At 32.1% G+C, this 17628-nt stretch overlaps 1 protein-coding gene across 1 annotated transcript; it reads left to right on the top strand.

Moving 5' to 3' along the window:
* Positions 1–1361: 1361 nt before the first annotated feature.
* On the top strand, positions 1362–17144 carry LOC106468386 (palmitoyltransferase ZDHHC23-like). The gene is made up of 4 exons (XM_013928808.2): positions 1362–1494; positions 4426–5028; positions 8762–8938; positions 14400–17144. The coding sequence occupies exons 1-4, from the start codon at positions 1448–1450 to the stop codon at positions 14590–14592; spliced, it is 1020 nt and encodes a 339-aa protein (XP_013784262.2). The 5' UTR covers positions 1362–1447; the 3' UTR covers positions 14593–17144.
* The last annotated feature ends 484 nt before the right edge of the window (positions 17145–17628 follow it).

Raw genomic sequence — 17628 nt, 5'->3', positions numbered from 1 at the left:
TCGTATATAAGTGCACTAGACAGTGAGAGAGACAGACGGAGTCGAAGCAGGCAGAGAGAAGGAAGACAGCGATTACGGTCGGCGGGAACCGAGGATAGCAGACACAGAGATCGGAACTATAGTTTGCGGGGACGGACAATTAAGTCTAAGCGCCATAGAAAGTGAGTGAATTGTTGTGAACTATACTGTGTGTAACTGTGAAAATTAAGTACATTACAAAGTTGTATTGAGGAAGACTAAACAACTTTTATAAAGAAAGAACTTGTATCTTAGAAGAATTAACAAACAAACATACAGAGACGTAACAACACTATTACCCTCATCTACATCAGTAGTAACCTTTTTAAATAATGTCAAATTATTTGTAAGGCAATATTTTCCATTAGTGAAAGCATACTGACTATTCAATAAAATTCTAAACTTAGTTAAATGACTTTGCAAAACATCTTTCATCAGATTTTCCAGAACTGTATGATAGTATAGTGTAATTGGTAATTATTGGTTTTCATGCTCTGTTATCATAATGATTCCATGAAGTTAACTTACACAAAGTTAAAAAATTTTTCGAATAATTTAACACAACAAAGTAATATGAAGACATACAGATGGGTATTTATGCACCTTCACTATACCTTGGTTATTCGTCAAAATAAATGTGGTCAATATGGCCGCCGAACCGTGCCCCTCTGTATATATACCCTTGGCTACCGATTATGACCTTGCTTAAAATGACCACTGACCAATGCTGTTAGGGAAAAGAGGTCACGAAGTGACGCCGTCTACTGAATAATAAAAAAAAAGAAAAACGAGTTAATATTCAAGATATAAGAGCTATTTCTTTGTTCAGTTAACTAATAGTCGATCCAAATGGACCTATCCTCTCTCATTTTGGAAAATTATCATGTTTGGTTTGGAGGCATCCGATCCCGAAAAAGAAGCAAAAATGCTAAACATTAACTAGAGGAGAAAAGACTGTCCTATTGTTTGCGAGGGTACGTTAGCTGTTCAATTTTTTTTTAATTAGCACAATAAACAATATTAGTCATGCTATAAATGTAGTCGTATGGTTTCTTTGTGCTACTCCTAAAGAGAAAACAACCAGTCGTTACGTCTCCGTTCGTTAGTTAATTTTCCGTAATTTCGTTCCGACGAAACTTTAGCGACACAAGTCCTTTCTTAATAAAACTGGTTTATTCTTTACGATACACTTAATTTCAACAGTCGCGCTATAACAAACGCTACATCTCACGTGGAACACTTAAAACTGTGTTTTAAGAAATTAGTTTAATTGAAATACTTCTTCTATGTTTTATTTTGTATTTTATTTTTCGTAATATTTAGTTTAACAAATATTACGCTAGGCGGCAATAAAATATCAGAATGTCAAATAAGCATTTTGAGCTGTTGTGAATATTGAAACATAAAAGGAGAAAACAGTCAAATTATTATGGCTTTATGCTGTGATTGTGAAGCTTTAGATGAAGCATTTGAAAGGTTAGACGTTTCTTTGATGCAAATTTTACAACAAAAAAATTGTAATTGACAGAGTATAATTGGTGACGTCCGGCATGATTTTTGTGTAATTGTAAAGTGTAGACTGTAGAATCTCACTCAAGTTACTGGTTATCCCTACACCTACATTGTTGTATTTTTCATGATATTTATTTTAAAATTTAAATTATGTATTTTACTGTTAGTGTATCATTTTTACTGTAACGTTTAATAAAATAAATTTAAAAAGATTGCCGAACATATTTAGCCAGTTTTGTTTGTTTATTCTTTTGTCTGTTTTCTTTTTACGGGTGGAACGAGAGTTACAGATTTATGACAATTTTTCAGTGTGAACGGGTCTCTCTACCAATTTAAAATAAAACTGAAGATAAGCTATGATTTACTTTGAGCTCTCCCTACGTGGTGATTTACAAGTTACAGGGTAGTACAGCATTCGCTATTTACTTTAAATTGTCATATAACACCAACTTTACTTTCTACCACCAAACCAAGTTCACTATTTTGGCATTAAAGTTTAGAATGCAGTAACAGTAGAAAATGGAATAGCCTAAAATCTAGATACCCCCTTTTATCACTGAGAAATAATTTTTTTAAACAATGCTTTAAAAAAAATGAGTGTTGGACTGATTGGTTGAATATAATCGTAGTCCAAGAACAGAAAACTGATAATGAATGGCAGGCTGCATATTTATTTGTAAATTATATTAGGTCATGTGATTTACAAGACACCTTTAGCTTTGTGTTTATAACATCCCCCCCCCCCTAGATATAAGTTTCCACATTCCATCTTGTGTTTTTGAAATAATATCAAAAATCAAATTACTTTGACCAATGAGAAAGTCTGTTTAAGTCACTAGAGTGTATCAGTTGAAATAAACACTTAGTATGCTTATTATATCTTTCAACAGTTCTAATTATATTATCAGACAACCCAAGTTCACAAAATTTACTTAAGGAGGACATTGTTTGAGACCCAGTAATAACAAGTCTTTGAATCCATTGCTATCATGATAACCTTATACATTTGATAGATGGGTGACTGAATAACAAACGTCAACTATGTTGTTTTCACCAAACAACCAGTCAACCTGGTCACTTCACATTTCTATGAGTATTGCAGTTCTTGTTGGTTCAAAAGTTTTAAAATTATTATAAACTTTAAAGATATGTCATTGAATACATATTGGTTCATGCATATGATCAATTCCTCTTGTAAATTTTTTTTTAGCTGTTTCTTCTTATCAACCTTGTAAGATAACTACAACCTTCACTCTGTCAAAATTATTTTTTTGTTGTATAAAACATATAGTACAAAAAAAGGAATAAACTAGAAAAAATATTAAATGTGAATAAGAACAGAGTATCTTTGGTTCATCATAGCAATTTTACTGTAGACATAAAGACTAAAATTGTTATGTTAAATTTTTTTTTTATATTATGAAGTAAATAACCCAGACAAAATGCAGTTCTAGAACTTTTATGTTTAAATTAAAGCAGTATTTAAGCTCTTACACTTTTTAAACACATGGATAACAAAGGACCATTTGGTCCATCAGAACTTTCCCTGTATGCATTTGAGAAAAGTAAAGATTTAAACTCACCTTTTATTGTACATAAAATCATCTGTTCATCTCTTGTAAGGTGCTGAAAGTTACTATTGCCGACATTCATTACTGCTGGCAGTTACTCATTCAAATATTTAGCATCCTGTTAGAAAGAAGAAAGAAAAAAACGTCTTTACTGGAACCTAGCCTATTTTTTATATCTTAAACTTGTATTTTCTTGTCCTAGTGTCTTTAGAATTTAACTTAAAGAAACTGAAATCCTTTCCTTATCTCAAGAGAAACTGGAGATCTTAACCTATCTTTATAAGTTAACCCTTCCATCCCCAGAACCATCCTATAGTTCACCAGGCTAGATGGATTAAAGCATATAAAAATTATATAAAGTCTTCATTTAAAATCTGCATATGTAATGAACTTTAACTTAATTCATTAGAAAATGTTAAACTATAATTATCACCTTTTGTTTGTTTGTTCAATTGTTAGATATCATACAGGTTTTATCATTATACAAAATTTACAATAGAAATTTAGTTTTAAATTTGTATTATTAGATTAAAAAGTAGATCTTCTTCTAAAACAAGTTCATCATAATGTGTTCAAACTTACCAGATATAAAAACTATCTTAATCTCACAAGTTCATCCTAATGTGTTCAAACTTACCAGATATAAAAACTATCTTAATCTCACAAGTTCATCCTAATGTGTTCAAACTTACCAGATATAAAAAACTATTTTTATTCTCACAAGTTCATCCTAATGTGTTCAAACTTACCAGATATAAAAAAACTATTTTTAATCTCACAAGTTAATCCTAATGTGTTCAAACTTACCAGATATAAAAACTATTTTAATCTCACAAGTTCATCCTAATGTGTTCAAACTTACCAGATATAAAAAAACTATTTTTAATCACTTTCCAATTTAAAGACTGATGCATATTTACAGAAAAACTTCTTCACAAAGTACACCTTTAGCTTTTTGTTAGGTACTGTTATTTCATTGCTTTCTCCTTCGTATACATATGTGATTGGGATCTATTCCATTTGGTGCCTACCAATCATAGAAAAGCAAATGCTTGACTCTTATCTTTGTGAATTTATATTGAGAAATAGAAACAAAGATGAAGATTTATTCAAAAAATATTGTTTAATATTGCAGAAATTGCTAAATAAATATCATGTTATGTTTTATTATTTTATTTCATTCCATTACTGGTGTTATTTTCAAAACGATCTGTTGGTGAGCACCAAACAGAAAAGACCCCAAAGTTGTAGTAATGATTATTCATGTACTATAATAGTACTCTGTACATGGCCTTTACAACTAACTGTAACTATTCTTTCTCAGGTTTATAACCTGTAAACCTGTTCAACCCAATACATGTTCAAGGATAATGGAGACCATAACCGATCATTTAAGAGTTCCATGGTGCGATGGGCAGGGGGCACGAAAACTGGATCCGGATATTCTCATGGCAGCTGTTCTTCTATTAACAACAATGTTTATTGCTTCCCAAAGTTGGACAGCTACAATTGTAGTATTTGGACTGTTGCCTTTCTTGTTGATTGCTACGTATATAAGATACCTAAAAATTCGTACACAAACCAAGTTTTTTTTTGCATGGACAGTGCTTTCTTTCTCTTTTCTTCTTGGAATTTTCCAGTTTGAAGTTGTCCCATATCTTGAAATTCTATTTTCAGAAAATTTCATTTTAATGTGTTTTGTGGCTATCATGTGTCTTTGTGGCTATCTAACAAAACAAGGACCTGGACAGCCACCAAATGGTGAAGTTTCTGATCAAGAAGAAGGAGCAATCAAAGATGCTGTCAACTTGGTAATTGAAGATCAGAAGACCAAGTGTCGTGTGTGTTCCATTCATCAACCTCACAGATGTAGCCACTGTCGAATCTGCAATCAGTGTGTGTTAAGGAGAGATCATCATTGTGTGTGGTAAGCTCTGAACTTTCTCGTAAGATAGGATGAAAGTCTACGTGTTTGCAGATAATTATGTATCCAGTAAAACCACATGTGGTATATCTAGCCTTTACCTAACATAAGATTTTGAACTGAACAAATTTGTAAACCTTTCTTGCAATATATATATATATTCTGCCACATATAAAGCTTAAAATTCGTAAATTAAATCATCAAATTTTGTTTACCATAATAGCTAAAGCATAGGCAGTGGTGTAACTTCAAACTTGACCCCTCCCAATGTAATAAAACTTTGTTAGTGTTAAAAAATTACCATAGTTATTTACATACAAATGAAAAGGTGTAACAACTACATCAGCTTTAATTACATTTTGTCGGTTACAACTTCTTTCTCTGTGCCTTTATTTCAGGAAAATAATTTAATAATTGCTTGAACATCCATATAACTATAAATGACAGTGAACAAGTACAATAAATTAATGTGTGAAAAATAAAAATTGGGGATTTTGTGCCCCCTTCTTGAATGGGCTCCCCCACATTTCATGGACCGTGGGGACTGTAGCTACACCACTGAGCATATGTTACTGTTTTAAAGTCTGAAACCTAAGAGAGAATAATAATTTTTTTAACCATACAGTAAGGTATTTTCAAGTTCCTATTCAAGACTTAAAACTTGCCGTGGTTGTAAGACTTAAGGATTATCTATCACATTTTGGGTCTGGATGACAGACAACCAATCGTACTTGTCGGTCTTATTATAGGAACAAGTTATGTTTAGCTACACTAGAGCCAGTTTTATTTGGGAACTCGAGACTGGCATGCATTCTTGAGGAAGCTAGTAGCGAAGACATGAATTTGTTTGCAGTTGGCAGGTTGGAGGAGAAATTGGAGGCTATCGTAAACACAGTAAATGCAATAGATAAAGAGATGTGGGAAATAAATGACAGCAGGATTTCAAGAGGAACTTAAGTAAGAGCTACATCAGCTAAAAATGACTTTAAAGAAATTACGAACATCACTATTAGGGTTAGAAGTAATGGGAAGGAAAACCAGTCAGACAGGTACGGATGGGAATGAATTAGTTTTGGAGGTTAAAGTTATTGGCGATTTTTTGTATGACATAGATAGTAGAACTGGGCAATTTAATCAATATAATTGAATATCTTTGATCAACATTTACATGTTGGTAGAAGTGATCATTGCTTAGTTAGGTTTGATGTTGTACTGCACATAATGATGAGATTTTGATTATAAATTTTGAAGGGATGCAACAAGAATTGTCTGTTGTGAAGTGCAAAACTAAATTAATTGGAGACTGATCAAACATGGAAATATTTTTGTGTATTTCTTAAAATATAATTTTAAATATTCAAGATATACATGTTCTTATAGAATGAAATGGTGGCTGAAAGTAAAAAAATCTGCTTGGTTCACAGAGGATTTAATGGATAAAACTAAAGAAAAGCATTATTAGTTTAAATACTCTAGATTTGCTGCAACAACAGGAGGTTTAAGAGGATTATAAAAGAGTTACTATGAATTTATTCCAGGTATCTCTGCATTCCTGCCTTTATCGACTGTACTTAAAGAAATCCTTAGTTTTAATTTTTACACTTTCAACCAAATTTCCTCATGTACCTTATTTGCTAATTTCCTGATGAGAAAATTGAATTTAATATCAAAAGTTCATAAAATTTTATGCTTTATAACATATACAAAAATATGCAGCAAGTCATCTTGGGGAATTCCGTCCATAGCTGTTGGAGTAACAAATGATAAATTTACGACAAGTTATTACTACACGAAAATCAGAAATATGGACAGAAAATTTTTTTATATCATTGCTACTAGCAAGAAATAATGTTTACATTTTCCTTCAAATGTAAGTGTGTTATGAAACAATATTCTTGGGCAACTAAATGGTACATGGCTTTTAATTAAAGTCCATGTGGAGTATCATATTTTCAGTTACAAGTTTGATAGGAATAACCTTAACTGTGTAATAGAAGTAAAGAATCTTGATGGTCTCTTTGATCAGTTTTAAGTCATTCAAGCAGCATGCATTGTGTAAGTGACTGACTAGGCAACATTTGGAGTAAGATGAGGGCATATTAAGATCTCTGAAATTTTGTCTTGAAAAAAGAAAAAAAAGGAGCTAGAAGGGATCTAATTGAGCTGTTTGAGATTGTTACAGAAATTGATAGTGTTGATGCATCATCTTTTTTTTCATACTTAATGGTAAGACTAGGGGACACAAGTTTTGGCAGGATGGGAATCATTTTCAGCTTAGACAGTTTTATTTTTTCTAACAGGTTAATTGTCATGGCATGTGGTGAATGCAGTTAATTTTAAAAAAGGCTTAATAAATATTTGTATCATAAGGGCTGGCTGTGAGAGATTTTCCTTTAAGTTTAGTTAATTTACTGGATGGGATAGCCTAGAAGTCCTCGATGGACCAACAGGTCTCTTGTTGTCCTTAAATTAAAGATCATTTAAGACTGTTTTGGGTCTTTTTTGAAAAGTATTATTGAAACTGCTACTTGCATGTCTCTTTTAGTAGAATGTATTTTTTGAGCCAAATTTTTAAAAGCAAAATACAACACACATCAGAAAAACTTACATGAATGAAGTACAGCTTGGTATTCCAAATTATAAACTGTTGGATTGGTAGTACGTTTGTTAATAATACATATATTTCCTCTCAAACACTGTACATGTTTTTGAGTCTATACTGCCTTGTTGCAAAATATAGACAGTATTTTTTTTGTTAGTAAAATTTATAATGACATAACTTATTACAAGAATGTGTTATTATAATTTACTTTCTTATTAGGTTTTAAAACAAATAAAATATTTCAAAGAGGGATTTGGAAAGGGAAGAAGGATTAGAGCCTTAAGCTGTATCGGCTGAAAGGCCCGTTGTTTCCAGATTGGTTGGACAATATAATGTAGGGTTAAACTTTACAAATATGGCATTGTTAAGTGTAGCAGTGATAAGTGGGTAAACTAACCTTTTCAGTTGTTGAGGTCAAGGTTGAAGAGTGGATAAATACAACTTTCACACACACACACTAAAACACTATAAAGCTGTATCGGCTGAAAGGCCCGTTGTTTCCAGATTGGTTGGACAATATAATGTAGGGTTAAACTTTACAAATATGGCATTGTTAAGTGTAGCAGTGATAAGTGGGTAAACTAACCTTTTCAGTTGTTGAGGTCAAGGTTGAAGAGTGGATAAATACAACTTTCACACACACACTAAAATACGTGTCCATACTATACGTAACATACATTATAATGAGTATGTTCTACAGAGTAATTCTTGTAGTGGTCTCTTTATGTTTCATTAAAGTAATTATGTTTTGTGTGTATAGATTCCAGATTATAAATATGATATGTCTACTAAGCTACGAGCTTTTGTTAAACGAGTAGGAACTACAGCTCCTTCTCTTGATTTTGTAAAGATAGAACTGAAATTGAGTCTGAAAACTGCAGTACATAGTAAAATATGACTCAAGATTAAGCCTTGTACAAGATACAATGGTAACAAATGTTGCTTTTGATTCATCATGATATACAGAGAAGAGAGCCGCGTAATCATATGACTGTTTGTTTTACAGGTTAGACTGTTGTATTGGGACTAAGAATCATCGCTATTTTATCATATGACTGTTTGTTTTACAGGTTAGACTGTTGTATTGGGGCTAAGAATCATCGCTATTTTATCATATGACTGTTTGTTTTACAGGTTAGACTGTTGTATTGGGGCTAAGAATCATCGCTATTTTATCATAGGACTAGTTGCCTTGATTATAGTTTGTTGCTATGGTGCCAACTTAACACTGACAACCATATGTCAACCTAAGCTGGTGTGGGGGACAGTGTATTTGCCAGACAGTTGCAACGATGTGTATGGCGACATTCAGTAAGTACATCAAGGATATTTTACCTGTTAGGTCAGTCCAATTATTAATATCTACGGGTCAAAGAAGGTTGTAGTTATAGTCAAAGTTGTAATATTAAAAAAACAAGTTTACCTTTCCATTTAATTATATATATATACAAAATTACAAAAGTAAGCTTCAAATGAAGATATTTAAAAAAAACACCTTAACATTTTACTAATTCAAAAAAATGGTTTTCTGACCGTATTAGTATACAGCCGAAAGTGTTTCTTCCATTTCTATAGATTTCTAAATTTTATATAATCTTAGAATCAGTTGAAGTTGTTAGTGAATCACAACTTTTCACCTTTTTTAATTGCTCAATATCAATTGTGCCCACTTATACTTAACAGTTTTCCTCTAAACACTGGCCTGAACAATGAATGTTGATTCAAAATTTTCTCACATTAAAGTGGTCTATCTCGTAATTTGGTGACTATCTATCATTTTTAACTTATTTCTTCATAACCTATGCTTCAATATATCCAGCCTTGACATTTCTAGTTATAGTAAAAATTCTTTGATGCATTTAAAAAACAAAGAACAAGGGTCCAAAATATAGGAATTTTATTGACTTTTTTTTTTATTATTTAGATATATTAGCCCACTTTATGCCAAAATCACTTTTAATATTATCCATCACTCAGCTAGAAAAATATCATTTCACATACCATTTACGCCAAGTACACATTCCCTGGAAGCAGGTCTTGTAAACCCTCAATCCTTAGTTTCTATTTGAGAGTGGGCAAATAGTAGTTGCCAACAATTCTTACATAATCTGCTGTAAAAATATTTCTTCACACGAGTAAATACTATGCCCAGTAGCTTCCACTATTTCATGTTCCTATTTATTGGTCCATCACACTTTTGTGAGAGGCCTTGAAAGATTTGATTCTTCTATAGAATGCAGGAAGACTGGTATCAAGGCTTGTGAAGGAGATACAGAGCATCACTGAATACTCTGGCCACAACAGCCTCATGCATTTGTATAAGGTGTCAAATCGTTTGGACATCATCTTGGAACGACTACTGGCTGATGATTACTTAGACTATCAACTACATAAGGAATAAGGCTTGACACAGTGTATAAAACCATCAATGTGTTGACAAGTGGCCAATGCTTGTGCACACTAATACATTCTTGGTACTTTTCTCTACATACCATCTAAAACTAGAATGGTAACATTTTTGGTCCCTTTTCTAAGATGGGATATCAAAGCTGGTAGGTTCAAATCGAACATACATAGGAAAATAATCTCTCGCCAAGTCAGTATGAACCAAGTGTGTTTCTCTCTTTACAGTAAAAATGTTTTCCAAATCCTGAATTGAATACAAACATCTGTTAGATAAGCCAGTATTACAGTTTGACAAGAACTTCCATGCAGAGTTGCACCTTTATATGGGCACTCCTCAAAGGTAGAACCCTAGAGGACAGGTCATCACACTGAGAATTACTCAGTTCAGTCAAATTAAAGATTTACCATCAGTTTGTTACCTGGTTTTCTGACTGCATGTGTGCTCTCCAAAAGATCAACCGTGCCCATTCTCTTACAGTTGGAATGGTCTTTCATCTTTACACTACTTTTTATCCAGGCAATCTGGGCAGCACCAGGCTCCAGCAAGGTTAGCAATAACATGCAAAGCAAATACTTGGGTTTGTGATCCAAGTTGAGTGTATTTTGTTGATATAACACTTTTGGCACGAGTTTTCCCTGATGACTTAAGGAGCATCGCCCTATCATCTAGAAGGAACATCATCAGATGCAGTGCATTTAGAATAATAATAATAATACAGTTAATAGCATTTTTTGTACAAAAGATACCATCCCCTGCAAGGTACTAAGGCTTGTGATACATAGAAATGTGCACCCAAAGGGAGATGTCAGAGTAAAACAAACAACCAGGGTCTAACAAGAAAATGAATTTATTATATTTTGACAACCACAGAAATCCAAAATCAAACTTGCAAATAGTTGGAATATAAAGTTTGTTACTTACCAAATAACACAGTTCGCTAGAGGGGCACTCGGTAGAGTGCATACCTCTGTCACACAGTGTTCATCATATTCGGTTCTCAAAAAATATGAAAATATGTCCATCATTATGAACAGACACAGACCATTTTTGGTAGGACATTGAGGAATAATATTCTACTTATGTACACCAAGTTTCATCAAAATCCGATCATTTTTGACTGAGTTATAGAGTAAAAATAGTTTGAAAATTTTTTACCTATGTTAACATATAGGTATATTTTGGAATTTTATGATCTTGCTGTGACCTTGACTCTCCAAAAACTAATCACTTCTAATTTGGGTCATAGTCCAAATGTATACTAACTTTCATCCAAATCCATTTAGCCATTAACAAGAAATCTTGCTAACAAACACACACAGGTGTGAAAATATAAATTAGCCCCGCAGAACTAAACAAATTCTCGCAGGACTAGACAAATTCTCGCATGCTGCAACTTCATTGGTATTTGCATGATCGTTTTCAGTGAAAATAAGTCCACATCCACATGATTTAACACATAAAACTACTGAAAAAACAACTTGGCTTTCCCACTGCCAGATTTATATTTGGATACACACAGAAAAATATGGAGTGGTTCATCATATCTTGCTCATTATTTGTCATATCAATTTAAACGTTTTGTGTTGGTTTAAGGTAATTGCCTGAAATATTTCTCGTATTGTAAGAAGTATTAAGTAAAATTAAAATATTAAATAAAATTATTATTCATGCATTTATTTGCAAGACTTGAAAATTAATGTACAACATTTATGCTGGAGTAATTAATTAAAAGTTACTAATTTTTAACATTTACCTTTTTTCTCTGAATGTTTACTTAATACGACACTTTTACAGGGCTAAAACACAAGTTATATAGTGAGTTCCATACAGGAGCATGTAGCAGTTCTGTATTTGTTTCCATGGTAGTAAACATGTACCATTAATTGAGTATCTGTGAAATAGTGTGGCTAGTTTTGGAGCAACTATTTATTAACTATACATATATATTTATAGAGATAATGCAAAGGCATGTTAAGTTGGACATCTAAAGAAAAGAGTGTAACTTAATCGTATCTTTGTGCTTTGCATGATATTAAACAAAAGAAATTTCAGACAATTCACTAAAGATGAAGTACCAGATTATGAGAGATATTAGTATAAGAAAATAGAACCCACACCGTGGTAAGGATACACAGTATATCCAATTTACCCCCTTCACAAGTCTCACATGTGAATTGCAAATATGAAAAAAACTAAAATTTAGGACCACGTATCGGTGTTATAGCCTACAATGTAACACATATACGATTACCATTAACCATCTGCAGCCACTTGTCGGAAGGTACAATCTCACAGTGAAACAGACAGACAAGGATTTGGATATGATTACTAACCTTAAGTTTTTACCCTGGTTTTATTCATTTGCCTTACAAGTAGTTTTGTTTTGGTTTAGGCCTTGTTATGTGGATTGTTTTTATATATTTATAAAAGTGTGCAAAATAAGGTAAAAAAATCAGTGTTGACTGAAATATGCTATCAACTTAGTAACACAGAGTTATGTGGTTTGTGATACCAGAAAAAAACACTAATGGTGATGGGTATGTTAAAATCATTGTTACCAAAATATTTTCTTATATTCAACTCAAAATTATCATAAGATAAAAACCCCAAGTTTGTTAATCACCGCTTCAGTCTCCAGAGTGATTTTGTAGATTGTTTCAGGAGATCATAAAATGTTTTCTATTTCTTTTTTGAGGCAGTCATAATTTACAATCTGATCAACCACATTTTGTGATTAAAAAAAAACAACATATGAAACAAAGGAAAACGTTTAAAATAATTAATTTCTCAATCTAATACAATTATGTTTAGGAATACCTAAATAATCCTATTCAAAATTTTCTGTTGCAGTGAAACATTTATCACTATAGAATAACTGTAGGCTGATTGGGATTTGTTTAGAACAGTTTATGCGAGTATGTTTTTGTGGAAACAGCCTTTTTTTTTTAGCTTTAAATTAAGCAAACAACTGTAAAGGCTTCATTGCATGTATGTTTGAATTGTTGAAATCTCATTGTACACTCACTAGCCAAACTATTAAAAACCTTTATCTAAAGAATAGACCAGTTATCAGTCTCATTACTTAGAATTTATACAAAATAGATAATTAAATGTTAGCAAAATAAAACTTCCAGCAGTCTAATAAATACAGGTGGTAATTTTTATGATCATCAGTTATCCTTATAACTGGAAAGATTTATCAATCTCTGAACAAGATGTTATTGTTGGAGACTTAATTGTCAGAAGCCTCAGTTGTGAAAGTGGTTGATTTGCAAATCAGAAGCCACTGTGCCCAGAGTTCACACTAATAGGGGAAACTTTGATCAGAAGAAAGAGCTATGAAACAAAGATAGGAGCCAAATATTGGGTATTGGTTGATGTTACAGACATTCCACTGTGTAGGAACTAATGGAGAGGGAAAAACCACAGTAAACAGAACAAACTCTCAGAAGTCTGATATTAGAGAAACTAGTTTTGACACATTCGTGCATCCTCTTCAATCTCACATTGTCTTCCGTAGTAGCCAAATATTGAGTATTGGTTGATGTTACAGACATTCCACTGTGTAGGAACTAATGGAGAGGGAAAAACCACAGTAAACAGAACAAACTCTCAGAAGTCTGATATTAGAAAACTAGTTTTGACACATTCGTGCATCCTCTTCAATCTCACATTGTCTTCCGAGACTGAAGACGATGCACGAAAGTGTTGAAACCATCACGGTTTGTTCCATTTACTGTGGTTTTTCACTAATTGACGTACACGATATTGTGTTCATTTAGTATTATAACTAATGGATAATTTTAGTAATGGTCCAAGAACACCCATTTCCATCAGAATAAAATTAACTTTGGTAAGCATCAACAGGATTGAACTTTTGCCCAGTATAAATGTGGTTAGATGAATCACACTTTACACTGTTCTGTTGAAATGATAGGATGAAAGTGTGACAACAACCCAGCAAAGTCATGGACCCACCCTGCATAGTGTACAAGGTCTTGGAGGTGGTGTAATAGTTTGAAACTCATTTACATTAAGTCTACCCGATTTCAAGACAACATTGATTAAGGACTGGTGAAAGATTGAAGCAGATACCTTCCAGACAGAGATGGAGTCAATAATATCCAGGCTGTAATTAAGGCACATGATGGCCTAACATATTATTAGGTTGTTTTATTTTAATATTTGACTAGTAAGTGTATGCATACCACTAAGTTCTTTTTCTGCATGATTCGAATATATGTTACTTATCAGTCTTCAATCATTCTCTATCATATGAAAAATGTCATGTACAAGTTAGAATATTTTTTTTAATTGTCCAAATTCTAACTAATAACAAGTACTTTCCATATTTGTTTCTTCCAGCATTGCCATGTGTTTTGTTAGTGCTGTCTATGCTCTCCTTATTGCTGCCTTGGCAGTCCTTGCTCTAGGCCAACAGCTTTGGTTTATTTGCTGTAACACAACAGTCCAAGAGTGGAGAAGAGGACGACAAGGTCATTACAGTCATGGCATTCTCTGCAACTGCTGGAAGTTCTGGTGTGGTGGAAACCTTTAACTTAGGTGTACAGTACAGTGTAATTCTAGTTATATTGTATCATATTAATCACCTCATTTTTAAAAATTTAATTTGTCATAACTATAACATATACAGCAGTGGTCCCCAATAGGTCTTTGAAAGCCTGATTCACAGCCCACACTATGACCAGATATTTTAAAAGTAAGCAAAACTCCATCTGGAAAATGACGTATTCTCCAACAAGGTCAGGCCCACTATAGAAGATAATTGGGGACCACCGACATACAGCGTATTCCTCTACAAAAGGTTTTATTACAAACTTCAGGCTTGTAGAAAAGAAAGATAGAAGTATCTAAACACAATTGGAAACTGGTTCAAGGTGTGCTTAGAATTGAAAGGTTCTGACACCTCAAAGTGTCCCTAAATACATTTTAAACAAGTTTTAAATGGCCATAAATGTTTAACTGTAGTAATTAAATATTAATTGTATGTAAATACTTGTACATCTATTCATGTTTGTGCAACATGATTTTAGTTCTAAGTTATAAATAAACTGGATCAGGTTATCAAATGTATTCTCTATGTAGCCTGATCCTTGAATATTTTAAGTATGATTATCCTACAAGTATATATTCTTTTATCTTCTTTACAGGAAAGTGTGGTCTGTATTTTGAAAATATAAGAGAATGTTAATACATACTGTTGAGGATAAGAAAGATTGATCATTTAAAAGATGTAGGTTACAAATTTTGTAGAGACAAATACTTCGAAGATGTTTTCACATCTATTCATAATATAAAACATCAATTCTCAGCAAAGATCTGAAGAAATCAACATTGAAGACAAAGCTACTAGTGTAAAACCTTATAACTAAGCATAATTAACATTACAAAGAACTCTGACTAAGGGAAAGTTATTGTGGCCACTATTAATATGTAAGTATATATCTGATGAATTATTTTTATCCAGAACAAGAAGAAATGAGATTATTTTGAATATAAATTTTTATAATTCTATTTTGTCAGACTTAAGCGAACTTGATATAAAATGAGAGAAATTGTGTTTTTCTTTCCTATGCTTTGAATGTCGAATATGTACATGCAAAAGGAACCATTATGTTTTGAATATTGTGTTGTAACATAAGTAGGTTTTATTGAGTCCCATAATTTACTTCAGTTCTCAAATGAATGTTACATCTAGCACAGATTGTTTTATTACTTTTATATGTTTGTTTACTTCTTATGAACGAGCCTTTATTTTATAACTCCACATTATTTGATACTTGAGTTACAGGGATTTATAATGAACAAGTTTCCTTTTTGTTTTTACAATATTTGAATGTAACAAACCAATTATGTGTGTTTTTAATAGTTGTTTTATTATATTTTAATGTTCATTAATTCTCGTGCCAACATTTTCTTAACAGATGGTCTGTGTTCCAAGTTTCACACAATATTTACATAAACATGTGTACGAGATACTGGTTTTTAGAACCAATTAGTTTTGTTTTTTAATCTAATGGCTTATATATACAATTGAAAAATTAAAACTTTCCACCAGGTCTTGCAATCATTAAAATCCTATTCTGTGAAAAAAAAAAAGAAACTTTTAAAAAATCAATGGAAATTAAGTATTCTACGCAGAGTTAATATTAAACAGTAAATTATTCTCAAGAGGTTCTATCTGTGTTACTACAGATTTTTAACTTTGTAGAAAAGAATGCTAGAAAACACATTATTACTTGTGCAGTTGTATGTTAATAGTTAGTGATAAGAAGCAGTGTTTTGCATAAGTTGAGATCTTCTATACCTATTGGAAAAGTATTGACTTTATGCTGTCCATAGTACACGTAAACTGCGTTAGACTAAATGTGAACTAAAGACTCTTTACATCAGCCACAGTTGAAAAAACTTTCATTTTAGAAACTGTTTTGGGGGTAATGACCCCGTATTTAAAACTCCGAAGGGTTTTAAACTGCAGAATTACAGTATTAAATGAGAAAAGTAATGAGCTTGTGATAATTATGTGCTTTTAATGTTGTAATTACTTAGATTACGTTCCATAACCTGTCATTTTAAAAGTGATTAAAGATTAGTTTACTTGAAAGTGCCAAGTGGACATAGATCACTGAACATACATTTTTTTTTTTGGACTTGATAAAAGTTGGTGATTTCAAAGATAGATCTTTCTATAAAATGTAAGTGTAATCATGCTTTGTTAATCATTTTTGAGGAATATAATACAAAAAAAAAAATGTTTATGAGAAGCCCATCAATCTTGTGATTATAATAATTGGGTATAGTAATTAATTTATTAATTTGACTCCATTAAACCAGTAGTATATCTTCGATATATGTGGCTTATATTTAATGTGAATATTATGGTTGTATATGTATATCTGTAAGCCTGCTGTAATTTATTTATTTCTTATTTAGCAAGACTGACCATCATCTTGTTAGGTTTATACATATATATAGTTACTGCCATAGAAATATCTTTCATTTTCATGTTAATAACATAATAGAGAACCATCGGCATAATGTAAATATAGCAATTACTCTACTGAATTCAATAAATTTTTACTTGATAAATTGCTTTCATATATTCAATATCCAAGAAAATAAAAGTCTAAACACGTATGTCTTTGATTACATACATATGTAGTTCCAGGCTGCATTCATGGTGTAGAAATAGAATATAGTGCTATTTGTACTTGCAGATTTTCAACATTGTAAAAAACTCCATATTTATTTATCTCTGAGGCTGCCCTAGAATGAAGTACTGGTTGCCAACATGCTACACCTATACTTCTCATGAATCCTGTATTATGCTTTTCTTTTTTTATATAGCAGATGTTTTTGAAGTTTGTGTTTCAGTTGGCTGAAAAGTTTGAACCTGTGATGGATCACCTGAAAATGCACTTACAAAGTTTAATGCTTCACAAGGCAGAGTTCTTTTGGTAGAAATTGAATGAAATGCTTCTCAAGACACACTAAGGTTTGTTTATGGGAAAAACTGCATTATTCTACTGGTGTACAGGATGTAAAATTTTGACTGATACTTGGTTTATTATAG

This window comes from Limulus polyphemus, unplaced genomic scaffold (assembly GCF_000517525.1).
Source record: "Limulus polyphemus unplaced genomic scaffold, Limulus_polyphemus-2.1.2 Scaffold2989, whole genome shotgun sequence".
Classification (NCBI taxonomy): domain Eukaryota; kingdom Metazoa; phylum Arthropoda; class Merostomata; order Xiphosura; family Limulidae; genus Limulus; species Limulus polyphemus.
Note: the sequence above shows the minus strand (reverse complement) of the source record. Positions and strands in the feature narration are given on the sequence as shown.

Coding starts and splice junctions, on each gene's coding strand:
- LOC106468386 (XM_013928808.2), top strand. CDS start 1,448: ATGGCTTTATGCTGTGATTGTGAAGCTTTAGATGAAGCATTTGAAAG. Junction 5,029..8,761: donor AGAGATCATCATTGTGTGTG/GTAAGCTCTGAA, acceptor TTTGTTTTACAG/GTTAGACTGTTGTATTGGGG. Junction 8,939..14,399: donor GATGTGTATGGCGACATTCA/GTAAGTACATCA, acceptor TGTTTCTTCCAG/CATTGCCATGTGTTTTGTTA.